Source organism: Balaenoptera borealis, assembly GCF_965194805.1.
Source record: "Balaenoptera borealis genome assembly, chromosome: 1".
NCBI lineage: Eukaryota > Metazoa > Chordata > Mammalia > Artiodactyla > Balaenopteridae > Balaenoptera > Balaenoptera borealis.
This window is the reverse complement of record NC_138860.1, coordinates 85,740,347-85,760,120: the sequence shown is the minus strand read 5'-3', so window position 1 is coordinate 85,760,120 and position 19,774 is coordinate 85,740,347. Positions and strand designations below refer to the sequence as shown.

Sequence of the window (19,774 nt, the reverse complement as noted above, 5' to 3'; positions counted from 1 at the left end):
CATGGTATCTGACACAAAATGAATGTTTACTAAATAGCTATTTATTAAATTAGAGATAAGCGATAAATACAGTTTACTTTATAAATGCAAAGAAGGAAAAACAAAACACATTTGTTGTATCATGTAACCTTGTACCAAAGATTTATGAATAGATTTATTAATGGGGTGGAATTTCTACCTTGAAGATATAGAAGTAAATGTGGAGACTGAGAAGTCAGGTCACCTTAGTCCTCTAGAGTGGTTAAAGCTAACTAGTCCCTGTGAATGACAATGTAGCCTAGCTGAAGATCTCTAGCCTCTATTTACACAGCATTGGCCCCAGGACAACACAGTCTGGGCAGGCTGTGGTCACATCTCTTAGCCTAAGAATGCATACCTGTTAGGGAAATTTCCTATTTCTAATGAAAAAATAAAGACCTCGGGTGGAGAGAAGAAAAGTAGTAGGAGTGTCACTTGAAGCACAAACAAACATGGAAACTGAACAGACAATCTCTGTATCATTACATCTTCTTCAAGAAAGGCACACCAATTCCCTTCCAAGGTATATCAGTATGTTGCACCATTGTGGAAGGAATGGAAGAGCAGGATGGGGTTGGCTGGCTGAAGTCACATCTTGGGGAAGCTGGCCAGGTTGGCAATGCCACAAGCGTTGTTCTTATTCCGGGCCATGAGGATATAGCCTTTGTTTCCCCAGTTTTCTCCCCAGCTGTAGGACCAAGCAAGGAAAATACTTAGTACCCTCAGTTTATTCAATAAAACATTTACTGAGTATTGTACCTGAGTATAGGTACCAATGTTTTACAAAAATGAATAAGACAGTTTTTACCTTTAAACAGTTTAAAGTCAAGAAATGGAGACATAGTGCTATAGGAGAAATTGCTTCTGACCAAGGGGATCAAAAAGGGCTTAACAAAAAAGGTGGCATTTGAGCTGAGCCCAAAGGTGGATAGAATTTGGACCTGTGGAAATGGAAGCCAGCAGGGGAGTGTGAAATGAGTAACAGAGGCAGGAAAGCATGGGACATGTGTTAGGATCATGTAGCTGAAAAACAGGGTGCTTGACAGGGTGTAGTGGGAGATCAGGTTGAGTGATCTTTACTGCCAGGCTAAAGAGTTTGACTCTGGCCCATGATAGTAGAGGAGACACTGAAGTTTTCTGATTGGGAGAGTAAAATCATTCAACTTGTGTTTTATGAAGAGTAATCTTGAAAACGTGAGTCTAGAGCATAAGAAAGAGGCAAGAGAGGCTGAAGCTGGTGATCTTGGTTTCACAGAAGAAATGAATGAAGCTATGAGAATTGATGAGATTGCTAAGGAGACAAGTGGAGAGACTGGAAGATTAGATATAGGTAGACAAAGACAGAGACAGAGAGAGACAGAGAGAGGGAAGATTGGTCTATACATCTTCCTAAATTGTTTTCATGAGCTTTCTGTCCTTTTTCCCCAACAAGAAAATTCACCAGTTACCCGGTACATTTTACTTAAGACCTTTACCCTTCCACCGTTCCCTTCTCCAGGGGTCCCCAATGATCCTGATCCTGCCTAGGTGTGTCCTTTATTCTTCCCAGCTCTCTTGGCACTTGATCAAGAAAGGACAGGGTAAGTGCTTGGGCTGGGAGTCGAGAAAGGGAGAACACAAGACAGAAGCTGTGGGAGAAGGAACATCCTCTTAGAAAGGTGCTCAGGTTCACTCTTAATTGGGACTGTGATATAAAAAGTTGCTTCAGGTTTGAAGCAACTCCCAGCCTTACATTCTATCCTGCCAGCCCTCCAGGCAGCAAACCCAACTTGGTTATACTACTGCATTGGCCTGTGCACTCCCCAGAGTCTAGGACCCCTGCTCTTTGGAGGGCACCAAGGACAGAAAATTTAATCAGTGCTGCTGCTAGCCTGGTGTTGACCAATTAGGAAAGAAAAAGAATAACTACCCTAAATCTGCTCCCCTACAAAGTCACAAGGGGCTAAAGAGAAATGGGGAGCCAACTACTAATAACGTGTAGTTTTATTTGTTCCCAATAATAGAGAGGGAAACACTAATTTTTGTTGTTGTTGCTCATATCTACTTTCTGAAAAGCATTTCTCTTCACAGCCTTCAAAATCTTTGGCCAGTTCTTATATATGTCTATCCTAAGTGTATCTGGAAGGGCAAAAAGATGCACAAGAGGATATTAAACTTTTACTTTGTTTATACTGTACCCTACTGCTTATAGACAGACTGATGATGGAAACCTCCCTAAAAAATCAATCACATTAGAGAGAAAAGAAAGAAAAAAACATAATTCCAAAGCTCCTGCTGGTTCTTGGTGCTACTTTATGTTCTCATTAGCTAGGTCTGTCTTTCTTAGGGGGCTATGAGATCACTGAAGGCAGACATCTGCTCATGTGTTTGTGTATGTGACTAAGCACCTTGAACATATAGCAGCTGCCCAACACATACCTTTAGTACTCTTGTCTGGTCGTTAAATGTTAGAATTAATAGCCTCTGATTGGGAAGGTAGAATTGAAACACCTGAGAAAACTTTCTCTTGATTTACGAGAAAGAAAGAAATATTGGGAAGTTGGAGTTGAGGGTAAGTGTTAAGAGGATGACATGTAGTGTTCTCATCATTACCTGTTTTTAATTATCCAGTGCTTGTTTCCCTTCTGGATCCCGTATCCCACTGCCAAAACGGCATGGTTCAGATTATCGCTATTGCAGTTTTCATCGTAATACACACCTAGGAAACAAACTATCAAGGTGAAGCTTTCTGCAATACAAGGGTCGCCCTGTGGGGTCTCCCACTCTAGGAGACCCTCTGTAGAATGCCATCCCAGTCAGGCGGGCTTACGACAGAGATGCTCTGTGCTGTGGCAGCTGTTTCTCCCTGGCAGACTCAGTCTTTATGGAAACAAGTACTGAAAATGCTCAGTACCCTTCGAGAAGCTGCCCAGCCCACGTCATAAGAGAAGGTTGATTGTGCTCCACAGGAATAGTGCCTTACCTTTTCTGTAAAACTGGAAGGAGGTCAGGCTTGCATCAATGGCCACAGAGACGGGTCCCACTCGGGCCACTGCCCTCTTCAGGGCTTTTTCATTTCCCTCAGGGATCTCTCTGTACCCTCTGCACTTAGCTGCCTTGCCTGTTGGGTTGTACATACAACTTTCATCCTGGAAAAAACAGGTTGAAATAGGACTAGGACTAAGCAACAGGCAGCGAATCAGTGAGTGAGGAATTCTGCCAATGTTTTGGGCGATGTCAGTGCACTAACAGGGGCAGCAGACTAGAGTCTCTAGAAAGGGTCTGTTCTCTCCTCACCATTTTAGAAACTATAAAAAAAAGAATATGGGGCTTCCCTGGTGGCGCAGTGGTTGAGAATCTGCCTGCCAATGCAGGGGACGCGGGTTCGAGCCCTGGTCTGGGAAGATCCCACATGCCGCGGAGCAGCTGGGCCCGTGAGCCACAGTTGCTGAGCCTGCGTGTCTGGAGCCTGTGCTCCGCAACAAGAGAGGCCGCGATGGTGAGAGGCCCGCGCACCGCGATGAAGAGTGGCCCCTGCTTGCCACAACTGGGGAAAGCCCTCGCACAGAAACGAAGACCCAACACAGCCAAAAATAAATAAATTAATTAAAAAAAAAAGAATATGAAAAGTGGATACCTTGTACCGTACACAAAAATCAGCTCCAGGTGGTTAAAACATAAATGTGAAAGGAAACACTGTAAAACTTAAAAAAGAGAATATTTTTTATTTCTACCTCAGGGTAGAGAAAGATTTCTGAAATAAGATTTTTTTAAAAGCACAAATCATCTTCCGGCAATGTAGTATGTGTGATCCTCAGTAGGCAGGGAGGCAGCAGCTGCTGTGTGGGGAGAAGGCCAAGGCCAAGACCCAGCTAGAGGGAGGACCTTGGTCCCATGCACACATAACAGGCAAAGAGTTTTGGCTGGACCCTTGTGCTCTCATGAGATAAAAGCACATAACATGACACTAAAACAAATTAATAAAGAACTTAGCAATTTAGTCTGTGAATTTCCAATGTTATGTTTTGCAGGTCTAGTTAACGATGATATGTTTCATTGTCAAGCCACAATTATGGAATCTAATGGGAACCCACATCAAGGCGGTGTATTCTTTTTGGCAGTTCATTTTCCTACAGACTACCCCTTCAAAACCCTAAAGTTGCATCTACAAGAATACGTTATCTAAATATTAACAATAATGGCAGGAGTTGACATGATATTCTAAGATTACAGTAGTCTCCTGTCTTAATAATTTCTCAAGATTCCTTTGTTATCTGCCATATGATCCAAACCCTTGATGCCTCCTAGTGCCAAAAATTGCATAGATCTGCAAGTAAAATAAAATATCTAGGGAATGGATTTGGAAGGATACCACGTGATGATAATTTAAAGTAAAAATAACCTGCATTATGGCTGGAATGAACTTAAATTACTGCATTATCTGGCTGCTGCCCTATCAGATCTCTTCTTTTTTTTAATTTTGTTTTTCTTTACCTCCTTCCATTCATTTACACGTTCATATAAGAAGTTCTTTCAGTTTTGGACAATAACTGCTTTTTAAAACTGTAAAGTAGAAAAGAGAACAGTTGTCCAAGATTCAGAATGTTAAAAATGGAACACATGTCTTATACGGCTAATTCTTCATTTTAATTGATTATGAGACCAAAATCATTGCACATTTCTCTAAAATGCTGACGAGATCATTTGAGGGGGTAGGAGAACAGAGATTATAAGTCAATTGCTCCTTCTATTCCAAAATAGGGTTTCAAATGTTATGTAATTTTCCTTTAAATTATTCAGAGTTTCTGAGTTATTAAACTGTCTCTCAACAAACTGGTTAATATAGTACTGAATAAATGATGCAAGCTGTCAATGGATAAGTGATCAACTACTAGCTCTAATAATATTTAAGTTATGTTTTTAATATAGTTAGACAACCCTTTAAATTGGTTGCCTGGATTAATCAATATGAAAAAAGTTATAAACATGAATCTGTTTTTTTGTATACACTGTTAGGATGTGTTTAATTTTTTTGATGTCAAGTGACAACAAAAAGTTGTCAGAAGAATATTTGACAGTTTTAAAAAGAATATTTTGCCACGCCCAGGTTATCTCACTGACTGGCCTGATGTACTCAGAATTCAAAAGCTAACCTTTTAGGACAGCTTCAGTGTGCTGCACCTTACGGCAGCAGCCCCAGGGTCAAATATGGACTGGGGACCCAGCAGTTCTGAGAACTGTACACAGAGTAAAGAAAAAGCTTTCCACACACAACCTCCAACTTCTCTGACTTACTTACCTGACAGCTAAAGAAACCATAACATGGAATACTAATGGCATGACATTTATGAAATGCAGTAGTTTTGATGTGGCCAATGTCACGATGATGTGCTGAAGTGACATTACTATGTAGGTTGCTGAGTATCCAGTAAAATGGATCTGTTCAGTCATTTACATTAATAAGCATTTTTGTTGCAGGGGATACCATTTCAGATGACTAAACACGAATAAATAAAACTCGTTGTTACTGGATTTTTTAAAGGCACAAATTGCAAAGGAAAAAAAATTAATAATTTTTCTACACTAAAATTAAGAACTTTTCTGGATTGAAAGACATCATAAAGAGAATGAAAAGAAAAATAGACTCACAACACACATAGTATTAGTATCCAAATATCTTTTTTAAATTCCTAAAAATCAGTAAGAAAGAGAACACAACCTAATTAAAGATGGGAAAAGATATAAACAGTCAATTCACTGAAGAAGAAATGCAAATGGCCAGATAAGCATACCAATGAAGAGATGAATCAATAGGATTTCTTATACTGTGCAGGTGGGAAATACAAATTTTTCCAAACACTTTGGTAAACAATTTGACATTATCTAGTAGAGAGGAAGATGCACATACCCCAAGACTCAGACAATTCTGTTCCTAGATATTATATTCGGGTAAAGAAATTCTTGTACATGTGCACAGAAGACATGCCCGGGAATGTTTGCAGCAGATAAACAGATCCAATAGATAGATCTTGGCTCTGCTACATAACTAGAGGTGTGAGTTTGAATATGCTACTATATCTCCTTAAGTGTCAATGTCCTCAACTATAAAGTGAGGATAAGGGTACCTTACAGGGCTTTTATGAGGATTAAATGAGAACATGCACTAAGTACATGGCTTAGCACATGGTAGCCACCATTTGTATTACTCAGACCTGTTATCCCTGCTTCAAAGGCTCTTATTGCAAAGGCCCCACATTATATTATCTATCAACCCCATGTATATAAAAAGCCCTCAGATCTTCTTCCTTTTAGATAAGAAAGATCTTCCTATTACTAAAGGACCTTATAGGAGGAAGTGAGTTGATCTCTAAAACTGCAATAAATATGAAGCAACTTGCTTTTTCTCTCATTTTATACATGTTAGCATGTTAACTTACATAATTTGCTTAAATGTTCCCCAAACCCACACTGAGATCATACAAAATAAGGCCAAGTGATTCATGAAATTAGCATGGTGGGCTTGGAGATTTGTGATGGGAGTGGAGGAGTTGAGCAGAGAGTTACAGAGACCGACTCAGAGATGTATGGGATAACCTGTCCTCTGTTTTTTCTTCAGGGCAGAGAGGCAGATAGGAACCATGGTAGCCTAAGCTCCCCAAATTCTCCCAGACTGTGGGAATCTTCTTGGCCTTCTGTGGGAAATTATCCCATCAAGAAGGCTGGATAGGGTAACAGAAAACAAGATTTCTGGACTTGTTTCCGGTACAAAATGTCATGCTGGGGAAGGAGGAGCCATTACAGAGCTGTATGACCGCACGGGACAGTCTCACCTGTCCCACATACGGGTAGGCATCTTCAGAGTCAATGCCCCGGTTCTTCTGCACATACTGGAAGGCATTGGTCATGTAGCCCCCTCCGCAGCCATCATTCTCAGACACACAATCCACCAGGTTCTGTGGACTCAGATTTAAGAGTTTGCCAGTTTTCTTCTTGAGTTGGCCCTCCAGGGCACCCACAGAGCTAAAAGCCCAACAGGAACCACACTGACCCTGAGAGGCATAACAGAGAAACTATCAGTCATTGCTGTTCACACTTTTTGTTTCTTCCTTCTACCTGCCTGATGAAATTCCATGTTTTATAAATTCCAGCACCTGTCCCCTTTGCTGTGAAGTCTTCCTATTTCCCTTCATTTAACCTTTGTTTCAGTGTTCTATTGCTATTGTTGCTATTGATAACTGTTGTTACTATTGTTACCATTAGCTGTAGTAAAGCAGAGTACAGCTCTTCCTCCAATGAATCCATCATAAATTGAAAATATAGTAAGTCGAAAATGCATTTAACACCCCTAACCTACTGAACATCAAAACTTAGCCTAGCCTACCTTAAATGTGCTCAGTGCACTTACGTTAGCCTTCAGTTGGGTAAAATCATCTAACACAAAGCCTATTTTATAATCCAGTGTTGCATATCTCATGTAATTTATTGAATACTGTACTGAAAGTGAAAAACAGAATGGTTGTAAGTGTACTGGTTGTTTACCCTCATGATCAGATCATGTGGCTGACTGGGAGCAGCTGCTCTCTACCACAGGCCAACATCAAGAAAAGGTTTCGTACCACATATCGCTAGCCTGGGAAAAGATCAAAGTTCAAAATTTGAAGTACAGTTTCTATGGAATGCCTATCACTTTCACACCATCATGAAGTCAAAAAATCATAAGGTGAACCATCAGGAGCCGGGGACCATCTGTACTGGTTTTGCAATGCACTAGATGTGTAACCTTGGGTAAATTACTAAACCTCTCTGTACCTTTCTTTCTGTATAAATTGTGGATAATAACAATATACTTAATGGAATCATGAGAATTTAAAAAGTTAATTCATGTAAAGGATGAATTATTGTGTGTAATAATAATCTCTCAAAAAGTGCTAGCTATTATTATTAGTGTTTGTTCAGCTAGATTATACATTTTTCTTTCTTTCCTGTTCTATTTTTTAAGATTGGGGATTTCTTGAGGACACAGGTTATGTCTTAGTCATCTTGAATCTCTACTGCCTAGCACTATATCTGGTAGGTTCTGAAAAAAATGTGTTTGTTGAATGAATGTTAAATCAAGTGTTCATCTGGTGGATAAATCAGCCTTGTTAAGGTTGTGGGAAAACTTACATTCTCATGCTGGTAAGAATGTAAGATTGTACAAACTTTTTTGGAAAGGATTCTGTGACCTACTGATTCCAATTTTGGGATTGGCTTTGCATAAATATTTGTACATATTCACAAAAATATATGCACACAGGTGCTTACAGCAACACTTTGTAGAGAAGAAAAAACAGAAATAACCTAAATCTACAAAAACAGATGATGAGTTAAATAACAGAATAGACTTTATTCTCTTAGCAGGGGGAGAGGTAACTTAATTCTTTGCCCTCTTTTCCTGATGCCCTCCTACCTTAAGAACAAAGAAGCAGAAGGGAGAGGTCATGCCAGTTTCCATACCCACACCCAAGAGAAAGAAGGGTACCTGGTTTTTGACAGGAGTAACATATCCCTTCTTCCGATAATCAATAGAGTCTGGGCTGCCTTCCCAGTCTGGGATATAGAGGGTGTCATTACTGCGGGAATGAGAGGGGGGTATTTTGAGTCCAGTCATCTTCTGAACCACTTCTTCACTGGTCTGGGACAAAGAAGAAAGAGGCCAGGCATAAGCAGGGAACCAAGACAAACAGGGCAGGTAGACCAGGAGCTAAGGATCAACTTACCATATCCCCCAAGTGGTTCATGGCCAGTTCATATGTATGGACACCAAGAGAGGCCTCAAGATTATGGATGGAAATATGCTTCAGGTTTTTTTCCCAAATTAAACGCCGAGAGATTTCATCCACCTAAACAGAGCATTGTCAGTATTGGCATAGACTGTGTCCTATGTACAAAGTTATCTACATAATACTGTGGAGGTTTCTAGAAGATATTAAATTTACAATCATAGAGGGTTTATAATCTAGTTGGGGAACTGACCATGGGATTATTAAGAGCATGCAAAAGAAATATATAAAACAAATAATAGAATGCAAAGCTCTGGAGAGACATATAGGAAAAAAATTGCTTACGGATTAATAGCATTAATCTGAGAAGGCTTCCCAAAAGAGAAATATAAGACAGTTATGAAGAAAAGGAAGGATAGGACTTGATGGAGGGTGAATTGAGGAGTAGTAATGGAAAGTATATGTTAACAGTTAGGGACCAGGGGCAGGTTTGCTTGGTTGTAGTGGTTAAAGTATTGGGGTTGAAGAAGGGAGTCTGGAAGCTAGGATTAGATGTCTCAGGTTCCAGCCCTCCCACCATGTTCCCCTCCAGGTTCCCAGGCACCTTGCTGTTATACTGCTTTCTGTAGGTCTTCTTCCATAGCTCCCACTGGGTGTTCAGCATCTCTTCGGGGTACAGAGCAAGGCTCACCACAGGCAGCAGTAGTAGAACCTTGAGCCCCCACATCCTGGAGAAGGGGATAATTAGGGGACACTCTTCTATTTGCCCAGAGGTTCCTAACCTGGCTTGGGATGAGGAAATAGCTGGAACCATATTCTCAGACAGGTGGTTCTTAACCTTTGGGACACATAGACTCCCATGACAAGCTAATAAAAATTTTCAACCCACTATAGTCCCTCTCACCAGAAAAATGAATGCACACACAATAATTCTGGGGAGTTCATGAACCCGAAGTTAAGAACGCCTTCCTCTGGACCACGAGGCAGAGGAAAACTAGGCTTTATAAGGAAGGTAGACAGAGACTGAGGATGACTTCCATATGATAAAAACAGTGATAGTCAGGAGGGTTCTGGGTTTGGGTGGGATGCTGATACATCTGGTTACAAGTATTTTGACCTAGGGAGATTACACACACACACACACACACACACACACACACACACACACACACAGATACACTTGCACAGATAACCAGAAATGGGGTAGAAAATGGACAGTCAGGATGGGACAGCACCTGTCTGCTCCAGTGTCCCCAGCAGACTTGGAGGAGATAGACAAGGTAAGTGCAGGGTGGGATGAGTGGGGTCAGAGAATACACAAAGGAGAGATTTTTCAGCTAAGTTTTGCTTCCTGATCATTTCTTCAAGGCATTCTTTTGTTCCTTGCCTAAATTCTGATACTTCTCCTGATCTTGCCAGGAGAGGACAACGGAAAACTTGACAGCATTTCCTATTCTCTAACTATGAGATGTTTACTGTCTCCTCAGTCTTCTTATGCATTTCTTCCTCCTTTCTCTTCCTGCTCCTTCCTCAGGCAGGAAACTGTCCTAATCTCAACCAGCTGCTGTGGGCAGGAAAGTTTTTCTTTCTTTTTCTGACCAAAAAACCCACAAAACCTCTGTGACTGCCTCACGGGACAAAAAGCCTCAGAACCAAAGTTTGTTAGAAGAATGTAAGACAGAAAAGCAATGTTCTGTGATTGTTAGATACACAGCTTTTCAGTTTACTCTAGCTTCATCCACTTCTCACAGTGTCTTGCTAATTTCATGCCCTCCATTTTAAGAGCAAGTTAGTCTGCATCAAGTCACACAGCTTGCATAATTTTTGAATTTATAGTCCATTTTTGTGTAATCTTTGCAAAGTGGCAAAATGTCCAGGAGGACATTTAATATCTGGAGTGTTAAGGGCTTTGGGATGTCTCAAACAGTAGGAAGACCTTACTGAGCTACCACCTCCCTGCACCACTCCTCCTCCTGGCTAGTAAGTTAACCCTTTTGGTACCTGCACACCCACCCCCGCACCCCCCCTCCAAAAAAAAACCAACCTTGAGAGGTCACTCCTTGAGGGATGGGTAAAGGATGCCCTATATTCTTTGCTTTCACTAATAACCATGTATACCTACACACAAACCATAAAAGGAGTCCTAAAGATTTCCAGGCAGATTTTACTTAGCCAGGAAATAACCTAAGAAGGGCATCACTGTTTTCATCTGCAAAGCCTATAAAGTTCATTTTGATCCCCAAGTCACTACATTCCTAATATTCCTAAAAATGGAGAACTGAAAGGAATGAGAAGCTAAAAGACCTAGGAAGTTGAAAATGTTACCTGCTGATGGGGATCTGTTCTCTGGGCTCGTCTCAGCAGAGAAGTGTGGATAATGTGGGCGGATGACTAGGGGTGCTGGATTTATTCCACCAGGATTGCGGAAGTCAACTCCAGCTGTTGGCTGGAAAATTTGGATGGGGAGGGCAGTGGAAATAGAAATGCTAAGAGAGGGGGATTAGGGAGGAGGGAAGGAGGCAGCAGATTTGCATCCTTTCTGCGTGTGCATGTGGAGCATGTGTGCCAGGGCAGAGTGTTGTTAGGTATTTAGTTTCACGTGGCTGCCTGCCTTTGAGAGCAGACAAAAAAAGACCTCAGTACATATTATCCAAGTTGTGGCTTACCTTCTCTTTCGTGGACAAAATATTATTTATTACGCTGGTGGATTACAATTTTCCCAGCCCCTTTCCTGTTATTATTCATCTCTCCAACTTTGAAACCTCAGTTTTCCAATATGTCTGACCCTCACATGAGGGATGAGGAAATGAACACAAAAGGCTAGAAAAAAGTATGTAAGGGAAGTCACAGCCTCCAAAATCATTTGTATTTTATAAACGTGTTGACTAAAAGTTGTCATTGCTTCCAGGCAGGGGAATATCTTTCCCAGACTAACATGGTTTTGCTGAGGAAGGATACACCCAGAAAAGTCCAGATGAAACCAGTTCTAAAAGTAACCAGAAACAGTATTCCTGGTTATTCATGACAGCACTTGAATCAATGCCATAAGCACTGACAAATTCACATGTGACTTCTTTGTTGCTAAAACTCTCAGATGGTGGGATGCCTGATGAACATTATGTCTCAATTATTAAAATCCCCGATCCAGGTCCAGTCATATGAGCTTCACCAAATGCTTCCCTCAACATCCAGGCATGTGACAGATCATAAGAATCTAGTTCAGTCCCTAAACCACAACCCCAAACATTTTCTTCCATAAACAGATGTGTGGGAAGAGGAAAAGGGGTCCTTGGAACAAAAAGGATAACACATGGCATCTAGAGTCAGTTTCTAGCTGGATTACACACATAGACCCTCAAGAACACAGGCTTATGCTAATGGGTTTTTAAAATTTCCTAATGAAACACATTGTCCTAGAGGGAAACTAGGTCTAGACCTGAATAGTTTAAATTTCCCCATCCCTAATTCCTTTAAATCCAGAAGTGCCCTCTTGGTCTCAAGTCCCAACTTACCCCCTCTCCCAAGGACTTGAGCAATCCCCCACCCCCCATCCCATGGTCAGATGTCTCTGATGATTTTACTCAGAATGAGTCAAGATCAGGAGGACAACCAAGGAATGCTGAGTGATCAGAGCCCTATGATTTCTGATTCCTGAAATTATAGACATACTGTGCTTTATGTTTGTATATTTGAAGCGCAAGCTATGGATTCAACTAGTTGTGGCTGTTTGTTGTTTATGAGCTGGGAGGGAATAATAAAGCCGCAATCAAGATCACACAACACAGGAAAGTTTACAAAAGGAAAAAATATTTTGTTTTAAAATCTTTGCTACATGTCATTATTTTCGCCACTGTAAGGCTCAGCACAGATGCCAGCAGTACAGAAACGGCCAACAAGGAAAAAAAAAAAAACAATCAAAAATAAAACCCTGAAGGAAAAGCAGAAACAAAACCCCCAGAGCATCTTCTCCCGCCCCTCCCCTTCCCCAGAAGCCCTATAATAACTGTACAATATTATAGTCCTGATCACATTTAAAAACAGCTGATTATTAAAAAACAAGGATTTCATTGGAAACTCAACTTTTTGGTTTCTTAAACTGTGATATAAATATATATGTATATTGTATGTGTGCACATAGAATAAAAAAATAAACTGTCTCCTTTTCCACTCCACTACCTGGCACCAGATTGGAGACAAAAGGGAGGGAAACCTAATGACATTCTTTCAGCCTCTCCAAGGCCACCTATGTTCCTCAGTCCCCTATGGCTACATTTAGTATGTCTTCTTATTCAATCTTGCACTTAAGATACTGGCCCGAGCCAAACAAATAAACAAAAAAAGGCCGATACACATGGCTGTTACCTGAGGAAGGTAAAGAGTGAGAGTAGTAACCTGTATCCGCGTTTATATGGCTATAGTTAATTGCTCAGTGACCCTGTTGGGATGGGAGTCCAGGTCCCATTTATCACATGGATTTATTACACTTGTACTATAAAGCAAAATCCAATCTCAAGATTGGAAAGGGAGCAAAGAGGAAAGAACTATAGGCCCAGAAGAGACCTAAATCTCCGTTTCCTGCAGACTGGATACTTTGAGAATGGGATGAAAGAGGTTACTTTGCAAGAAGGCTTGGTATTTGGTTTAAACTCCACCAGTGAGGATTTTCACTGGGACTGCTAATCCAAGAAGTTGAGTTTCCGTGCATATATAACCTCTACAGAACACACATCATATGTGATTCTGACAGAAAAATGCAGCATTATCCTTACGGCCAAGTAGGGGGTTTCTAAAAGTGTTTATCTTGCCAGCCTACTTCTGTAATGTTTGCAGATCTTCCATATAAGGTGAGAGCACCAAAAGCAGGAATGACCCAGCTTTATCACTATATGTGTTCGATGAGAGACCAACGATTTCAATAGAAGACTTTATATATTTGCTTATAGTTGCCTATTGGCTGGGCATAGATATAAGTGCAGCAAAGACATTTATTTAAATACTCTTTGGCTGCAATACTAAGTGGAAAATACATGGAAGAGTTAACTCCTTAGGACTCTTTAAAAAACACAAAGAAAGACAAAATCTGGGACAAATTTTGCATAACTCCCCAATAGGGAGAAAGAAACACAGAAACAAACGTGCACGTGCTCATGCACACATATGTGCACATGCATGCATGCACACACACACACACACACACACACACACACACTCTCTTTCCCTCTCTCTCTCACACTTCCTTACTCATGTTTCTTTCCAGAGGAATTGCTCACAGGCAGCAGAAAGAGCCTATGCTCACTTCCTAAAGCCCCATGTATACCTACCATGTTTCATGGTCCTCAAACATGAGGACATTTCTCCCCTCCTCCACCTTATTCAGAATTTCTTTCCAGAAATAAGCCATAGTATCCAAGGCAAATAGTGGATGCCAGGTTCTCTAACCTGCCCCTTGACCCAGCACAAATCATCTGTGCACAAAATTTCTGGTCAGGAGACATAAGGAAAGGCATTCTTAACCTTATCCAGTCTCAATTTTTCAAAGGGTCCCCAAAGCCTTGAGGATTCACTCCATTTCTTCTATAAATGTTATCTCAGAGAGAAACAAGGAAGACAAGGGAAAGGTCAGAAGGAAAAGGGGGTATACATCAGGGGTGAGGGAAGGGAAGGGAGAGGAACTTTTATTCTGTTTATAGAAAGATTTGCTTTTTAAAAACAAATGGTGATCTTTTTTTTTTCTCCCCCACCCCTTATCCTCACCCCAATAGTTCTATTCTGAAAAGGAGGGAAACATAGTTAGATCAGGAAATTCTTCATTGTTGTAACTGTTGCTCTGGTCTCCCAGCATGGACAGCATCTCCTAATAAGAGAAAAAGAATAAGTTTGGGTCACACACCTTGATCCTTTACATTTATCAAGCTGCCTCCCAACATTCCCCTGAACTGTCATCTCTGGCCCCAGAGAGTTTCTGCTGCGCTGAGTTCTCTTAGTCTTCCTTACTCCCAGCAACACTGACTCCTTTAGATGACAACCTTTTTTCCTAGTTCCTTCTCTGTCTTCCTCCTACAGTTCCACATTTTCCCTCTTTTCTAGACCTCAGTATTTTCAAAAGGAGAAAAATCTGTTTGTCACATTTCATAAAACCCCCCTCTGGATACATATGGAATATCTCTTATCCTATTATGTTTTCCACCAAAACCTTGTTTTGCCTTCTTTCAACCTGTGTTTTAAACTAAGCTCCTCCTTTGTCCCACCTGAGATTACTCCACTGACTCTTGCAGTCCCCTCAGGATGTATGTAAATAGACCTTAATAGCTGTATTCAGTATTTTTATACCTAAAGTACTATCAAGTGGGTACATGGTTCTCCGTGAATGGGTCAAAATTACTTTTTTTGATGTCTTCACATGGCGCTTCACATCACTAATGATGGTCTGGTTAAAGACTGTGCAGCACACTAAGTTCACAATCTTTTCAATTAATGACATCTATTCCTATATGTCTTGACTCTTTTCTTCTCTTCTTACTAACCTCAATCAAACACCTGAATCCATGCATGCTTTCTTCTCTGTCTCTCCTCCCTGACTCTCCCCCAGTTTCTGGTTTTCTGAAGTCTGTTCACCCTCTCACCTGGAAGACCTCTGGCTGGCCAGGTTGCTGTGCTGATGGCTGTTGAACATGTTGCTCATTAGAAGTTGAACGATGATGAGGCTGCTGGCCCTGCCACTGTGGCCAGACACTCACACCCTCTGCTGTCCGTGTCTGGAATTGTCCTGCAGTCTGTCCAGTCTCAGGAGCTAAAAATACAGCAAGGAAGAATAAACAACTTCAATCTGCTAACTCCACTAGAGAGGAGAAACTAGCACATTATCACATGCAAATCATTAATTTTACCCAGATACTTTCTGCCCTTCTTTCTGCAAATCAATGCCTCTTCTATTTCAAACCCTGGTCCCAGATTCATTTTTCTTCTCTAGGTACCCTTTCCAAAGAGTCCTTTGCTCATTCAGACTATACTTGCATATTATTAAATGTATAATACTTTACATGCTTTTTGTTATATGTGCTAAAGTCTTTTTCATGTGGGTAGGTTTTATATTCCAAATGGACTGTCACCTTGCATTTTCCTATAATTAGGTCAGTACAGCCGTGACAAAAGCAAGCCATTTTAACTACAAAATCCTTTCTCTCTCTTTTTTTAAAAATAAATTTATTTATTTTATTTATTTATATTTGGCTGCGTTGGGTCTTCATTGCTGCGCACAGGCTTTCTCCAGTTGCGACGAGCGGGGGCTACTCTTCGTTGTGGTGCATGGGCTTCTCATTGCAGTGGCTTCTCTTTGCTGTGGAGCACGGGCTCTAGGCGCGCGGGCTTCAGTAGTTGTGGCTTGTGGGCTCTAGAGCGCAGGCTCAGTAGTTGTGGCCCATGGGCTTAGTTGCTCCGCGGCATGTGGGATCTTCCCGGACCAGGGCTCGAACCCGTGTCCCCTGCATTGGCAGGCGGACTCTTAACCACTGCGCCACCAGGGAAGCCCAAAATCCTTTCTCTTTAGTGGTGTGATTTTTCTCCTAGTCTGAACTCACCAAAGTTGGATCCACGATTGGTGAGACTTGGGTAGGCAGCGGCACCAGGTGATGCAGTGGAAGCTCCAGGGAGGGACATGGGGCTGAAGGAGGATGGAGTCTGAAAGTTGCCTACACCAAATTGGGAAGAACGAGTCTTGGCTGTAGCCTGGGTAGCCACCTGCTAAAAGAAAGAAAGGGGTAGAGAGCAAATGGAACATTAACATTATTGCACAGGCCATTCCTGTGAGAGTTAACATTACCTCTGTCAATCACTGGATTCTTTTGAGCCAAGCTCATTACTTATATCCCATTGTATATTTCTTCCAATTAACTCCCAATCTCCCTTGACACTATTTTTAAACACTTGTGATAAATTGCAAAAAACAAAGAACTATGGGATTAGTAATAGTACACGTTTAGAGTTGTGAGAATTAAACGAAAATGACTTAAACGAAAGCATTTTATAAACTGTAACGTTATACAAAAACTAGAGGTATTAATAATAGTATAGCATTATATATAGAGAAAAAACACTTTGTATCATTTTATTTAGTCTGTACCACATTTGTTTGTTCCTAATGATGTTTTTTTTTTTTTGGTAACTAAACATTTTTCTCACTACAGTAGTAATGCATATGCACTGTGGGATATTTTCAAAAGGAAGGAAAATAAAAAGGAAATAATCATCCATAATTCTACCACCAAAGACCCATGGTTAACATTTTTGGATAACTTCTTCCAGTTTTTATTTTCCTATGCATTTTTTATACAATGAGGTCATACTGCATATAACAATTCTGGAGCTTACTTCTGGTTTTGGCTTTTTTATTTAAGATATTACTTATGCAATATAAGTATATATCAACATATGACAGGACATTAGCTTTAGCCTTAACATATATTTTATATATACACATATATACTATATGAGGATTTTTCAACACAATTTTTTTTTTTGGTAAATAGATATCACTGTGTATAAATTAGTGATTAATTTTCTCCTTTGTTCCTGTATTTTGTAGCCCTAACCAAAGTGGAAACTTCTCAGAATCTACTCCAAAACAAATCTGAAACTGAAACCTGTTCAAGATGTTTGTGACCAATTTTGATTTAAGGTGAATGTGAAAACCATGGACTCTGAGATGTTTGTATTATCTATGGTTTTTAATTACCTAGCTGCTCCCAATAAAGATAAAAATTGGAAGGAAGGGGATGGGAGGGGTGGAAAGAAGATGTCTAAGACAGACAGCAATAATTTTACATATGTAGAAAAGCCTAACAAACAAACAAAAAATACACAAGGGACAGACAAAAGGGACAGATGAGAAGGTTTACCTGGGCAGAGAAGCCTGGGCGGGTGCTAGGGGTCCAAGCTGGGGCTGCTCCCTGGGTAGGATTGGAGTGGCGAGAAATCTGGGCCAACATCTGCCCTGCAGAAGCTGATGGCTGGACAATGGTTACAGGAGGGGCCAGACCACTATTTCTAGGAGTGAACAAATAGTGAGGTAAGGATTAAAAAGGTGCATTTATCACAGAATCTAGGAATCACAGGACAATCTAGTGCTATACCTAGATTCCCTTGACTCCCTGGGGTCAAGGAAAACTTGATAACAGAATTTGGAAAAGACAAGAAAGACTGACAGTCACACACTGATCAGGACACACAGAGATGGAACCTAGAACATCGCAACAGGACAGGTGCAAAGAAAAAGGAGGAAGAAAAGCAAGCTTGTCTCATCCTAGGCCTACAAGTTCCACTGCTTTGTCTGAAATAACCAGAGAAAGCTAGGGAAGAATAAAACTTGGATCCAGTAACTGAATCCCTCAGTTGCCATGTAAAGCAGCACATACATATGGGGCTCACCTGAAATTCTCTGCCGGCCGGGAGGTAGGAGGGAATGTGTTGCCCTGGGAGAATAACTGTTGGGTGGCAGGGACAGTGCTGGAGGAGATGCCTTTACTCTGATCTGTGGACCAAAAGGAGTTGGGGGAGGGCCAGTCAAAGGGCTGTAGTATATTAGTTCAGCAAGTTCCTATTTACGCATGAGGTATTAGAATTAAATGGAAATATACTGGGAGACTACTGATTGGGCAATTGTAGGCCCATCAGTAAGTGATGAAAATGAGAATTTAAAATAAGAATAAGGAAGAAACATACCCGTATTGATGTTGGAGTAGATTTCTGAAAATCTTGGATCTCTATCTTGGGCAAATAGACCCTCTGACTTCTCGAGGGGCTTGCTGTGTTCTGGCCCTGTGGTTGTCACAGGCTGAACAGAAACCTGTGGAAATACAATGATAAACAAGAAGGTTTAACATGACAACTCAATAACCCTAAAACTCATGTAAAGATACACATATACTCTAACTGGCTCTCGGGGATACTTCTTAAGAAAATGCTCACCATCCTTCAAAGAAGACACACTAACCTGGGAATGATTGTAGCTGGCTAGTCCATCTCTTCCTGGTACCACATCCAATTCTGTTTGCTGTTGCTGCTGCCTGTATGTTAAAGGCAAGTAAAGAGAGAAACGGGAAAAGAGATTTTTAAAAAGAATCTGGGGAAAGGGCTTAAAACAAACAAATAAACAAAAAAGTGGGACTGTATACGGCCACCACCGCAGGCTAGTCACTGCTCAATAAATGATTCTTCGACCATTTCTCACCTGGGTGCCAGCTGCCCTGAGCCCATCTCCAGGGATAAATTAGCTGTGGGACCTAGCTGTGGCCTCTGGATTGCGTTGGGCAGTGTAGGCCGTGGTTCCTGGCTAGAGTTCCTAGGAAAATGAAGAGTAGAGAGAACAAAGAAACAAAAAGTATCTGACTCTGTTTGTACCTAAGACATTATAGATTCACCTGTACATGGGGTAATCACTGATAAATTCCCCTTTCAAGTCCAATCCTACGATAACCTGTAACTTCAGATTCAGCAAATAATTCACACTACAGAAAACATGGTACAAACAGAAACTATGTCCTATGGAACAAGAGTTCATCCTGTTTGGGCTCTAACTCCTTCCAGGTATTCAATACCTAGTCGTTGTGGATGTGTGTATGTATATGTTGTATATCCATATATTGTGTTTTAAAAAAAGCGTAAGTAAAAAACTGAAAATACACAATGAAACATTAACAAAGACTATTTCTGGATAGTGAGAATTTTTTTCCTTCTCTTTACTATTTTCAATACTTTCCGAATTTTCTACAAAGAGTATTTATTACAAAATAAAATATTAAGACTCAACTAAAACTTACTGTAGTGGGAAAAACTGTAGTATGCAAAAATGGGGAAAGCCATTATTTCCAGAAACAACTTCTTAAAAAGACTTAAACATTTCAAAATTTAAGCAAAACAGAAACACAAAACAGTTGTTGTTTTGTAATATAAAGATACAAAATCAAAAACCCAAAAAACTACAATGACCTGAGTCCTAAGTTAATGAAAATTTCTAACTG

General features: G+C 40.6%; 2 protein-coding genes across 8 annotated transcripts in view; both read right to left on the bottom strand.

Annotated features, from left to right (window-relative positions):
* Positions 1-19: 19 nt before the first annotated feature.
* On the bottom strand, positions 20-11,242 carry CTSK (cathepsin K). The gene is made up of 8 exons (XM_082362135.1): positions 11,085-11,242; positions 9,364-9,487; positions 8,757-8,879; positions 8,519-8,671; positions 6,828-7,046; positions 2,981-3,146; positions 2,611-2,716; positions 20-706 (listed from the first exon to the last, which is right to left on the bottom strand). Exons 2-8 carry the CDS (start codon positions 9,484-9,486, stop codon positions 607-609), a joined length of 990 nt encoding a protein of 329 aa, XP_082218261.1. The 5' UTR covers position 9,487; positions 11,085-11,242; the 3' UTR covers positions 20-606.
* A 1,307-nt stretch (positions 11,243-12,549) lies between these two features.
* Positions 12,550-19,774, bottom strand: part of ARNT (aryl hydrocarbon receptor nuclear translocator) — a 64,024-nt gene continuing 56,799 nt past the window's right edge. For 4 of the 7 annotated variants that reach the window (XM_082361560.1, XM_082361556.1, XM_082361561.1 and 1 more), the window contains 8 exons: positions 18,985-19,095; positions 18,748-18,820; positions 18,477-18,600; positions 18,183-18,285; positions 17,654-17,801; positions 16,337-16,499; positions 15,383-15,549; positions 12,550-14,613 (listed from right to left, as the gene is read on the bottom strand). In XM_082361560.1, the coding sequence (XP_082217686.1) occupies positions 14,524-14,613; positions 15,383-15,549; positions 16,337-16,499; positions 17,654-17,801; positions 18,183-18,285; positions 18,477-18,600; positions 18,748-18,820; positions 18,985-19,095 (979 nt within the window). In that variant the 3' untranslated portion in view covers positions 12,550-14,523. The remainder of the gene's footprint in view (positions 14,614-15,382; positions 15,550-16,336; positions 16,500-17,653; positions 17,802-18,182; positions 18,286-18,476; positions 18,601-18,747; positions 18,821-18,984; positions 19,096-19,774) is intronic. The other 3 variants (XM_082361557.1, XM_082361562.1, XM_082361559.1) reach the window with 1 other exon arrangement.

Excerpts from the sequence above, each read along its gene's own strand:
- CTSK (XM_082362135.1), bottom strand. The coding sequence starts at position 9,486 with ATGTGGGGGCTCAAGGTTCTACTACTGCTGCCTGTGGTGAGCCTTGCT. Across the intron at positions 7,047-8,518 it reads TTACTCCTGTCAAAAACCAG|GGTCAGTGTGGTTCCTGTTG; the intron begins GTACCCTTCTTT and ends TATGCCTCTCAG. Across the intron at positions 2,717-2,980 it reads CTTCCAGTTTTACAGAAAAG|GTGTGTATTACGATGAAAAC; the intron begins GTAAGGCACTAT and ends TTTGTTTCCTAG.